This window comes from Castor canadensis, chromosome 9 (genome assembly GCF_047511655.1).
Source record: "Castor canadensis chromosome 9, mCasCan1.hap1v2, whole genome shotgun sequence".
Classification (NCBI taxonomy): Eukaryota; Metazoa; Chordata; class Mammalia; order Rodentia; family Castoridae; genus Castor; species Castor canadensis.
In genome coordinates, this window is record NC_133394.1 from 36,638,143 (window position 1) to 36,650,788 (window position 12,646).

General features: G+C 35.8%; 1 protein-coding gene across 1 annotated transcript in view; it reads right to left on the reverse strand.

Annotated features, from left to right (window-relative positions):
* Positions 1-12,223, reverse strand: part of Tacr3 (tachykinin receptor 3) — an 80,108-nt gene extending 67,885 nt beyond the window's left edge. The window contains exon 1 of the mRNA XM_020153460.2: positions 11,100-12,223. Coding sequence (XP_020009049.2) covers positions 11,100-11,647 — 548 coding nt within the window. The 5' untranslated portion in view covers positions 11,648-12,223. The remainder of the gene's footprint in view (positions 1-11,099) is intronic.
* Positions 12,224-12,646: the final 423 nt, after the last annotated feature.

Sequence of the window (12,646 nt, forward strand, 5' to 3'; positions counted from 1 at the left end):
TGTGAATAGCATTACAGGAAGACAGGACTGTCAGAGAACTGTTCTACCATTTGTGCTACATTACTTGTATATTTTATGGTGATTGTGAGGAAATACTTTTCACATGGGACCTCTTGCTGCCCACTGTCATAGACATTGAGATGTCTGTAGAATGTGTCTTAAAACTGCTTGCCAAAATATTTAGTCAGAATATCAAATGAATGTTTTCTCAGAAGAAAAAAAAGAAAGAAAGAAAAGCTACATGCTACCAAAGTAGACAATTTAGATAATATTGAAAAGTTCATAAAAGAAGTTTTAAAAATATTTCAAGAAAAATTGAAAATTACGCTGTCTATAGCAAGTACAGAAACAAAATTAACTATAAAATATTTTCTCATAAAGAAAAGTTAGGTCCAGATTATTTAGGTAAGACACCTAAAAAACTAGCTAGCATTTGTTGCCCTTAACGCAGAGAAACTAAAGCAGATACCTAAAAGCAACTGAGGCCAATAGGAAAAGGGGAACAGGTACTAGAGAAAAGGTTAGATCAAAAAGAATTAACCTAGAAGGTAACACCCACGCACAGGAAATTAATGTGAGTCAACTCCCTGTATAGCTATCCTTATCTCAACCAGCAAAAACCCTTGTTCCTTCCTATTATTGCTGATACTCTCTCTACAACAAAATTAGAAATAAGGGCAAAATAGTTTCTGCTGGGTATTGGGGGGGTAGAGGGAGGGGGCGGAGTGGGTGGTAAGGGAGGGGGTGGGGGCAGGGGGGAGAAATGAACCAAGCCTTGTATGCACATATGAATAATAAAAGAAAAATGAAAAAAAAAAAGAAAAGTTAGGTCCAGATTATTTATTGGTGAATCTGTCCAAATATTCAAAAAGTATTCCCAATGCTTCATATACTCTGAGGTGCATCTGCTGTCATAGCTGTCAAAGACAGTGGCCAACTGCTATTGCCGACTGTCACCAATTGCCACTGGCTGCAAATACCAACCAAAGTCCCAGAATAACAGGGACTTTTGCCTTCCTACAATTTCTGTCTGGGTAGATAAAGCAGAAGCACCTCAGCTCATTTATATTAATACTAATTAAGATAGTGTAATACTGGCATAGAATAGACATATAAATCAATGACATAGAAATATCAAGGGCCAGAAATAAAAGTCCACATTTATGTTTCATTGGTTTTTGTCAAATGTACCAAAGAATTTAATAAAAATAAAACTGTCATCTTTTCAATATATAATGGTGGGGCAATTGGACAGCCATATGCAAAAAAAGATGAATTAAACTGTTACCTCATACCATACTCCAAAAATAGCTAAAACTATATCATACATAAATGTAAGATCTAGGGCTGGTGGAGTGGCTCAAACAGTAGCATGTAAGGCACTGAGTTCACAACCCTCTAGTAAAAGATCTATAACTATAAAGTCCTCATAAGGAAACATGGGTTAGGTAATTATTTCTGAGATAAGGCAACAAAATCACATGTACTGAGGAAAAAAATGATATATTTCATCAAATTAAAGTTTTTTGCTTTTCAAGTAAGTGCTGATGTTAAGCCACAAATTTAGAGAAAATATGTGTAAGTTATACATCCAACAAAAGACTTCTGGCCACAACATACAGATAACTCTTACAATTTCATACAAATAAATACAACCCAACTTGAAAACAATTTGAAGTCTATCTATACAAAAGACTACATATTATTTAATTGTGTTTGTATCAAATTTTCAAAAATTAAAAAAAATTGGGAGGAAATAGCTTAGTGGTTGCATAGAGCTGACTGTGGAATAGGGAACAACTATTACTAGAAGGGAGGTTTCTTTTTGGAGTGATATAAATGTTCAAAAATTAGATAGTGTTGGTGGTTATGTAGATAAATATTTACTAAAAACCAGTGAAATCTGTACTTTAAATGAGTATAGTTTATGATTAGTTATACCTCAAGGAGGAGGTTAAAATTCAATAAAACTAACATTATAAAATAATCCAATTTAAAAATGGAAAAAAGAGGGCTGGGTACGTGGCTCAAGTGATAAAGTGCCTGTCTTGAGTTCAAATCCCAGCATCACCAAAAACATAAAAAAAATGGAAAGATGACATATTAGTGGCAAATTAGCCATATTATTCAACATAATTATTATGTTGGCAGCTACTCAATGTAATTACTCATTAGTAAGGTATGAATTAAAACCACATTGAGATATAACTATACACTCAGTGGACTGGTTAAAATTAAAAAAATCAATTTCTGGTTATGATCTGCAATGAGTGGCATTCTTATAAACTGTTGGTATGAATACAAAGCATTATATACACTATAAAAAGTTTTGCATTTTCTTATAAATTTAAATATGCTAGCAGCAATCCAGATTGTAATTATTTACCCTGGAGAAATGAAAACTGTTGTCAAAAATATGTATGTGGATGATTAGGGTAGCTTTATGCATAATTGCTCAAAATTAGGAAACATCCCAAATGCTGGGCAAAAGGTGGATGAACAAACTCTGGGGAAGCTGTATAATGGAACATCCTCAGCAATAAAAAAGAAAAGCCCTCTTGAAATAGCAACTTAATCTAAGAGATGTTTTGATAAGCGGAAGTAGCCAGCCTCAAAGATAATTGTATAATTATATAAATATGATCTTTCCCTCAAAAGACCGAAGTATAGTGGTTGATGATAGATTAGTGGCTTCCAGGTATTCAGACAGGGAGAGAGTGTGAATAGAAAGAGATAGCATGCAGGAGTTCTTTCATGGTGCTGGAGCCATTCCATACCTTGATGGCAGTGTTGTTGAAGAGCCTAATCATACATTATATATCCTAGCCCTGTACATCAAACAAAGTCAATTTTACTGTATTTTAATTTTAAAATAAAATAACATTATGTAATTGGAATGTGCATGTTCAAAGACTATGAAATGAACTTTGTAATTTATTATCATATTAGACATTCTTGGTTTTAAAATTTTTATACAAAAGGGTTTACCATGCAAATACCAACTAAAAGAAAAGATTGGCTAAATAAATACCATAAAAATTAGATTTCAAGACATATGCTTTCAAAAAGGAACATTTGATCATGATCAAAGGGATCAATCCAACAGGAAGACATAACTATCATACTTTTGTACTTGTATTGATTTGAAATGTACAAAGCAACCATTGTGAAAATGAGAAACAATTCCCAATCACAGTTGAACTTTAACATACCTTTCTCAGTAGTCAATGGAACAAGAAGACAAAATAATAGCAAAAATTAGCAACAATAAAGAATATTTTGGCAACAATGATTAGCCAACTTGCCATAATTAAAAGGAGAGTTCATTATGTCAGATGTCAATAATTCTCTCTATTAATTTTGAAATGTTCTATATGTATTGCTAGCAATACTTTTTGTGAACTCCCTTAAGTGTTTTACCCTAAAAATCAACAAATCAAATAGTGGAATCTTATCCAGATAATAAATGAATGAAAAATACTGCCTGTCATTACATAACTCCAGAGACTTGCAGGAGTGGATCCATGTTGTGAGTCTAAAGATCGGGTCTAATGGCAAAGGCAGAGTCTTTGCCTGGCTCTTATAAGAGAACCAACAGAGAATAACTAGAGCAATGAGAAGGATATGAACATTCAGTTCATCAGGCAAAAAAAATTGTGGAGGAATGATCAGTCTTTACAAAACGTTACATTCTCCTCTCAGTATTAAACACGTTTTTGAAATAAAGAAATGTATATTGAGAAAATACAAATTCCTCACAAACTTACCACTATGTGAAAATATTTTAAGCATTCTGGTTCATTTTTCCTTTCCTTTAACTTTCTTATTTATGCAACTCCATGTGCATATCATTATACATATATCATCATATTTTGCATTTGTTACAATTATATTCTTTTAGATGAATATTTTGCTATATGTTATTTGGCACGTAAATACTCTCAGATCATTATTTTAATTACTGGTTGATCTGCATTCTAAAACATGCATAAGGAAGTCTATTTCATAACTATTTATAATGTTAAAAATTGCAAATCATAAAATTTTTAACTTAACTTCATTTTTCTTTGAGACAGAGTCCTCTAACTATATCACCCAGATTGACAGTGAACTTGTGATTCTCTTGCCTCAGTCTTCCTAGTGCTGAAATCATAAGCATGCACACTGTGTCTGGCTAGCAACTTTATTTTGTATGGATAGATACCAAGAGGTAGAGTTTCTGTGCCTAATAGAATGAGAATTTCAATATATATTCAGTCCCCAGTTGATTTCTCAAAAGGACTAGCAACAGGTTAAGGAGAAAGTCATTCTTCCAAATTCACAAAACTTGTCAGGTTGAGGGAAAAGTTCACAATTTATGTTTTGCAAACTTAGATGCAATGTGGCAACCATTTCTCCAGAGAAATGGTCATGCCCTATATCATACTGTTGACATTGGTGCAGGAATGTGAAACAGGATAACTGATTAACTATTATTAACAGACCCTCCCTCTCACTGCTAGAGACTGAAAAAACTGGGGGACTGTAGAAAAGGTATAAAGTAAAGGTTTACAAGTAAAAGAAATTTGCATATTCCTGTTGATCTTATTACATTTGTATTCATGGAATTGTAGACTTGGGAAAATCAGAATTACATTTAAACATATTTTTTATTTCTGTCTTTTATTTAGTTTTTAAAAATTTCTACATAAACTTTAATTTTTAAACAACTCATCACTTACTGTATTATTTTCTTTTGTTGAAATTTTTAGTTGTTTTCAGTTATTTGAATTTTGGTTTGAAAAAGTATCCTTGAATTTTTATTAAAATCTATTGCTACTTCTTAGAATGATTTTTTGTGTGTGTGTGTCTGGGACTCAGGTTTGAACTCAGGGATTTGTGCTTGTAAAGCAGGTGCTACTGCTTGAAACATGCCTGCAGACCATTTTGTTCTGTAATTTTGGAGATGGGGTCTCACAAAATATTTATCCTGGCTGGCCTTGAATCATGATCCTCCCAACTTCTGCTGTCCAAATAGCTAGGATTACAGGTGTGAGTCATTGGCGCATGCCTTGGAATGATTTTTTAAGAGTTGAATAATATTTGCATTGATAAATTGTACTCCTGAAAGATTTTGCCAACTTACACACAACTGTTAGGTTAAAGTACATGAAATAATAATTGATAATTTTAAGCTGTAAGAATGGTAATTTCACTGAAGTATGTGTAAAAATGTGCTCTCCACTGCATATTATCTACCAGTTTTTATAGGTAAAAAGTGATATCTACTTATCTTAATTTTCATTTACTTGATTATTCTTATATCTAATTCTCTTAGCAATGTGGATTTCATATTTACTATGCTCAAACCAATATCAAACGCTTATGAATAGAAAGAGCACTAAGAACAGAATTGACCCTGCCATCATTGTGTTTATAAGTCTGTTATAGAAAATTATTAATCAGATATTCTCAAATGTAATTGGCACATTTAATTTATAAAAATGTTATAAGGGACATGATCAGAAAGTCTGCAAAAGGACATCTAATATAAATTGGAAGAAGGTTCAGGGACATTGTCTCTGTGAAAGTGACACTTGGGCTGTCATCTAAAATAAGAATACAATTCACTGATGAGAAATTGTAAGAAGAGAATTGAGAGAATTTGAGGCAAAAGGAAAAATTGTATTCAAAATCTTTGTGGCAAAAGGATAGCACCATACAGACATGAATTTAAGAGACTCAGAGATTGGGAGAGAGATTAGGTCATCTAAATCATGATTAGAGAGATGGATTAAAAAAATTCTTTTCATAACAGCAATGAGAAAACATTGCAGAATTCTAAGTGGTGGTGCAGGACACGTGATTTTTTTGGGGGGTGAGTGGTACTGAGGTTTGAACTCAGGGTCTTTGCACTTGCTAGGCAGGTACTCTACCACTTGAGCCATGCCTCCAGTCTTTTTAGCTGTCTATTTTGGAGGTGCTGGCCTAGACTACAGTCCTATTTTACATTTCTGGTGGTAGCTGTAATGACACGTGCACATCACCTTGCCCAGCTTTTTCCCATTGAAGTGCTGTCTGGCAAACTTTTTTTCAGGCTGGTATGGAACCATGATCCTTTCTATCTCAGCCTCCTAAATAGCTTTGATTACAAGGGGGAGCCACTGGCAGCTGGAGGGAGTCATGATTTTTATATATATTTTCAAAACTTCATTCTGTATTGCAATATGAACACATTATGGTAGGTTAAGACATGATGTGGGGAGACCAATTAGGATGCTATTGAAGCAGGCCTGGAAAGATTTGACGGTGACTTGGACTAGGGAAGTGTGAGCGGAAAAAAGGTAACAGATTTAGGAGCTATTTGAACAACTGGGTGCTTGCAGTAATTATTGCAATGCGGAACAGGTTTGGAAGAATGAGTGGAATTTAAGGAGGTTTTCAAACATCCAAATAGAAATGTTAAATAGGTAATTGACTATACATACTCAGAGCTCAAAGAAGGTTTATGTTTTATCTCTTCTTTTGTAAATGTTTTGTTTACTTCTTCTGTTCTTTTTTATATTGGGTTATATTAGTATAATTGTATGGCATGTGCTTAAGTTTTTCTTAAACCATGCCTACTAAGTATACTACAAAATCTCTCTACATATCCTTTCCAACTGTGGTTAATGTATCCTTAATATCAACTGGAGTTGTGCTATTATGTAATAGACACCTCTGATTATATCTTAGTTTGTGCTGACCTTACATTTTACCCATTCAATTAATAAGCATTTATTACTTTCATGGTATGTTCACGATTAGTTTTATAAGAATTGACACTATAATTTTAAGAGAACTTTCACAGTTCACTCGAGCAATAATTTTAGTGGATGCAAATGGAATATTTTAAAACCCTTGAATAAGAAGTGCAAAAGAGTCAAAGATTTAGAATAAGAGTCCTGAAAATAATATTTCCCAAAATACAGGCTTTTAGAAATATTTTACACATAATTCAGAGATATAAAGTAACTGACCCTAAGCAAAGCTCATCACGATCATCATCTGGACTAAATAATCGAGTGGTGACTTTAACTCTAATAAGCAACATCAACTGCACAGGAAGTGACCTTCCCCAGCAGGGGAATGAGATTGGGTTCAGGAACTCAAATCAGATGGAGAAATGATTTTTAAAATATTTACCAAAGCATTTATGCCTACAGTATTTATAGCCATAATGTAAACTTTACCACAATACATATGGAAAGTCTGTTTCCAGATTAAGATCTCAGTATTTCCCATGATTGTATATTGTTACTTTTAAATAATCATTCCAAAAGCCCTCCCTATAGGTTCTATACATTAGCTCTTTGATAAAGTGAAACAGAAGATTTTAATGAAAAATTTTTTAAAAAGAGTAGCATATAAGGTTTTTTTGGCTAAAACAAATTTCTTTAATTCAGTTATATATTCCTTTTTTGTTTTAGTGGTACTAGGGTTTGAACTCAGGGCTTCATGCTTTCTAGGCAGGCACTCTACTGCTTGAACCACACCTTTAGTTCTATATATATTCCTTTTAAATCTGTGAGTTTAAATAATGTAAAGTATGTTTTTCTTTTTTAATGTATTTTCACTATTAGATGAAGCATATTAAATTATTCCCTTATTGTTTACCGGTAAGAAATAGTGAATTTTGAAAGTTCTTTAAGTATTTGCATCAAATTAGAACATATGCCTTGAAATTATCCTTTACTATATGTTAATAAAATTTCCTACAGTTTCTAACTTCATCTCAAAATATGTGCTTAGAAAATGGAAGAAAATATTTAACTACCTGCTAGTATCCCTCTAAATCATGTGGTACATGCCATAAACAAGTAGAAATTACATTGTATTTCATTGACTGTTCTATTGATACTTTTCTACCTCCTACAATCTCAATTAGAATATATATAATATGTAACATTTCCTAAATTTACATGCAAGACACAGGATATCAATAAGTACAAAATTCTAACAATATTAAAGGTGATGAACTGTCCAACCAAACACTGTAGTATTCACAACCAGTTAGGAGATACAATAGTTCAGAGGTTAAGAGGACCATGGGCCCTGCAGAGGGCTCTAGTGTTTTGAATCTTGGCTATAACGCAGTTTGGGGAAAGCTTAGTAACTTTTAGCTAACTTTTTTATCCAAATGTTTTACTTCAGATGGCCAAGTGTGAGGAGGATGCTTAAGAGAAAAGCAACTGTTATTGGCAATTTACTCCACTCTGTGTGGGAGGAGGGTCAGGGAGGTGCTGAAGGTGTGGAAGTGGCCTTCCAGTCAAGAAGGAAATGTGTAGAATTGAAAGATGGATTCTGGCCAATAGGAAAACAGTCTTGTAGGAATTTGCAATAAAGCAGTAGATATCATGCTGCAGGAGAAGACTAGAAACTGTGGCTTTATATTCATATCTTTGGTGGAGTTATTTACAAAGTGAAAACTGAAAACAAGCAATTGTCCCAGTGTAATGCTGAGGATTTAAAAGAAAACATCTTGTATTGTAACAAATATATGGTCATCAGCCTAATGTATAGGTGCTCATTAAGGGAATTATCTGCAATCCTTTTCAAGTTCAAAAGACTAAGTCTTTTGAAGTCTTTTGAACTTTTAATACTTTTAAGATGACTTAAAAGTATTTTGTTGCAGCTGAAGGAAAACCCTGTGCCCAAATCAAAGCTGAATTTTTCTTTTCCATGCTCTGAGGATCTTTTGATTTTAGGCAGAGAATTGAATAGGTTTTTCATTTAGGTTTGAGCCAAATAATTCAGTTTATATTAAATGGGAAAGGAGAACATTTGCAATTAAATAACTGAAGTGTTCACATTATAGAATTAGTTAATTATTAATGAGAATGGACTAGGGGTTATTTATCTTTATGGTTATGTCAATGAAGCTTTGCTTTCATGGGAACATATAATTTTTGTGACCATATCTTGTTTAAATATTCTCTGCTAAATAAGACAGTAAGTTCATGTAACTACAACCAAAGACTTCCTGACCCACCTGTCAACCTCAGAAGTATTAACCTTGCCAAGTTTCACCCAGAAAATAACTGCAAATTCTGTAGGATCAGTTTTCCCAGATAGTTTTTGCTGAGATATCAATGCAGAAAGATTCCTTGGACTGGTAAGCTATTGAGAGTTTTATTAATTGTTAAAGTTATACAGGCTTTGAATCTAAAAATTATCTCAAACAGGGTATTCCATTTCTCCACCTCTGTATTTCTTTTTGTCAATTGTCTGCTCCAATAAGAGTATTCTTTTAAATAACCATTTTAATACAGATTTTTTTCAGTACCAAAATGAGTATGTTTAGGCTTTATAGAAAATTGTATCCTGTATAAACTTTGTAGCCCATTACTGATATAATGTTTTCTATTAAAAATTAGAAAGGAGGGAATGGTGGTGTAACTCAAGCCTCAAGCAGTAGAGCACCTGCTTTGCAAGTGTGAAACCCTGAGTTCAAACCCTAGTCCCATCAAACAATATATATATATATATAAAAGAAAAAAATTAGAAAAGTATGCATCAATTCAAACCAGTGAGTGTAATGGAATACCACTACATTATAAGTTAAAATAATTGCAAATTCATTTCTGAAATATTGGCAGGAAGAAATAGGAAAAATAACCCTTTTTCCCTTCAGAATTGAAATGCCAACTTTAAAGGCACTAAAATTTCCAGCAAGTTTTATGTTGCCTCATTAACATTTCAAGATTATTGTGAGCATTTTATAACTTTATATGCTAACACCTCTTTCCCAACCACAACATTAAAAAAAATGCATGATAAATTTTAAAAAGGAAAAGAAACCAAAGTAAAAAAAAAAAGGAAGATGTGAAAATCTAAACAACATTCATTTTTGTCTTGGTGGAGCAAGATTAGAGGCAGTTTCATCTTTTCCCAACTTCCAACTGATTTTGCTCATTCTTGGTATTCATTTCTATCCCTAGCAGAAATGAAAGGATGAGTATTTGTGAAAGATCAGAGATAAAGGAGAAAGGGAAGATCTAATTTCAGAGGCTTTTAAAATGTGTAATTTTGTCTTTCCTATATCCTAGTTAGAGACATCTAACCACTGCACCTTCAACTTAACCCTTTGGGCCTGGCATGTGAAAATAGTTTCTATAGATTTATGTTGCTAATATCTTCATGTTCTCAATTTCAAAATAGTAAGGACAGGTTGAATGTAAGGAGAAAAAGCCTCGTTTGATTTTGAAACGTTTGTTAATGTAAAAAAAGTAATATTTTCACAAAACATTGAGACATCATTAAAAGTGGCTTCATCTCTCACACATCTGTCAGTCACAAATTTGAGAATGGAATCAACTGTTGTGTTTCATTTTTATCACATTGAACTAAAATGTAACCAGTTTTCAATAACAGATAAGGGTTTACCAGTGTTTTTCCATAAGTGTGCACATTTTGTATAATGTTCTTTGTGAACATTATTGCATGAAGCATTTTAAAAAACTTGATACATAAACAAATGTTTGATGCTCATTAAGCTTCTTTTAATTTGTAAGTATCTTAGAATTGCCATTGTACTTGGGAAAACATTCTGAAAAATGTACTTCAAACAGCTGTAAAGTAGCATGTCTCATTTTTTAAATCACTTATCGCTTGGGCTTAATGTTGCCCATCATCTGAAAGATTCAGTTACATGCTTCCAGGCACAGGCTTTACCGAGTTCGTGGTCTCAGTTAAATCTGGTTAGAAGTTTAAATCTAATCTAATCGAGGACAGGTAGAAACTGCTAGCTGACAGCAATCTTTTGGAGGGAGCTTGCCGCTGCCTCTGCTAGATGCTTTAAGACTGGGAGGCCAGACAGGAACAGGTTAAGGGTGAGGACCAGCACACAAAGAGGAGAGAGGGCTTGTGCACGTCTCTGTCCATTTCTCTGCCAGAACAGTGACTGACAGAGAAAAGGAAGGCCAATACAGACACTGGTTCAGGCTCTAAACTTTTTCCAAGAAGTCTTTCTTAGTTTCTTTACTTTTACAGACCCTCTTAAGTCATCATTGCTTTTGTAACCTTAACATACTGCCTAGCTCTTTGCTCTCCCTTCTCCCTCCCCCCGTCTCTCTCCTCACCTGTCCACTGCAATGGCTGTCATAGAATAGATGCTGGCGAACACTGCTGTAATAGGAAAGAAGTTCTGGAAGCGGCAGTAGTTGGCACCGAAATACCACTCGCTATGAAGCGCATAGATGAAGTTGACCAAGGTGTTGAAGGCGGCCATGGAGGCGTCGGAGAAAGCTAGGTTCACCAGGAAGTAGTTGGTGACGGTCCTCATGCGCTTGTGTGCCAGGATGATCCAGATGACAATGAGATTTCCAAAGACCGCCACAGCCACCACTACACCATACGCCAGAGACCACAGCGCGATGCGCCAGGATGGCTGCACAAACTGGTTGGTGAGGTTAGCCCGGGGCTGGGAGGGCGCGGGGGAAGCCACAGGCGGTCCCAGCGCAGAGGAAGAGAAGTTGCCAGCTTGGACTAGCAGGTGCAGCCATTCAGCCCCCATCGCCCCCGCCGAGGCTCCGTCCCCTACCGCAGCACTCAGGTTCCCTGCGTCCGCGCCCGCTCCCATGCCTCCAGCAGGGTCTGTCCAGTTCTCCGCTGCTGGGAGAGAGGTCATTGTCGCTCAAGTGTAGCTCGGACCTCTGCACAAACCACTGCCAGCCCAAAAGGACTCTCTTCAAGTTCTCTGATCCTGGTCACTTGGTGCCCATCAGTCTTCAGTCCCGCTTCCAGGCGGGACCACAGACTTGCTGGTTAAGCGATGCTTTGAGCACACAGATGAGGAGAACAAGAGCCTCACTCTGTCCTAGGAGTTGTGGCAGACTGGAAAGATGAATAGGTCCGGAAGAAAGAATTAGGGGCTATCCTCCGGGCAGGGGGAGAACTCGGGTCCCGCCTGGCAGAGCTTCCAGGCGCCGGCTGGTGAAGTGAGGATCCTGAGCTGCAGGCGCGCTTTATAGTCTCACCAAGTCCCCTGCTTTGGTGACGTTGTGGGGGCCGCAGAGCTGACGAACCCCTTCGTGGGCTGTGATTGCGCTCCTTTTCTCCATCCCGCCCTTTGAATTTCATTCGTTCACCATTCTTCGCCTGGCAGCTGGAGCTGTGCGTGCTGACACGCACAAGAAACGCTGCACTTTCGCAGCTATTATTAAAATCTTTCCTATTTTGTTTTCCCTCTTGCAACTTTAGGAGTTGCCATCAGTCATTTACTGTGGCGGATACCTCTCTAAACCAACTAAACCTGAGGTGAGGCACTTGCTTCTGAAAGGAAATGCATGGGTGTAGCCTGCTGCAGGCTGTGGGCACAGAGAAACGCACGCTTTCTTTGGTGTCACAGGTTTTTGGAATTTCATTCGGCATTCTGCTTGTGTTTATATTTTCACATCTCACACTATTTTTCCTCTGTCTCCCTCTTTTTTCCCTTTATTGTTGTGATGCCTGAGGATACACTGTGGCATTTACACAGGTTCTTACAATGTATCACATATATCATACATGAATTCACTTCAACCACTCTCCTTCACACCACCCCCACCCTGATTCCTGGAGTAATTTCAACAGGTATCGTTTTTTGCATTTAGTTACATGTGTACACATTTTATTGTCTCCCACTTTT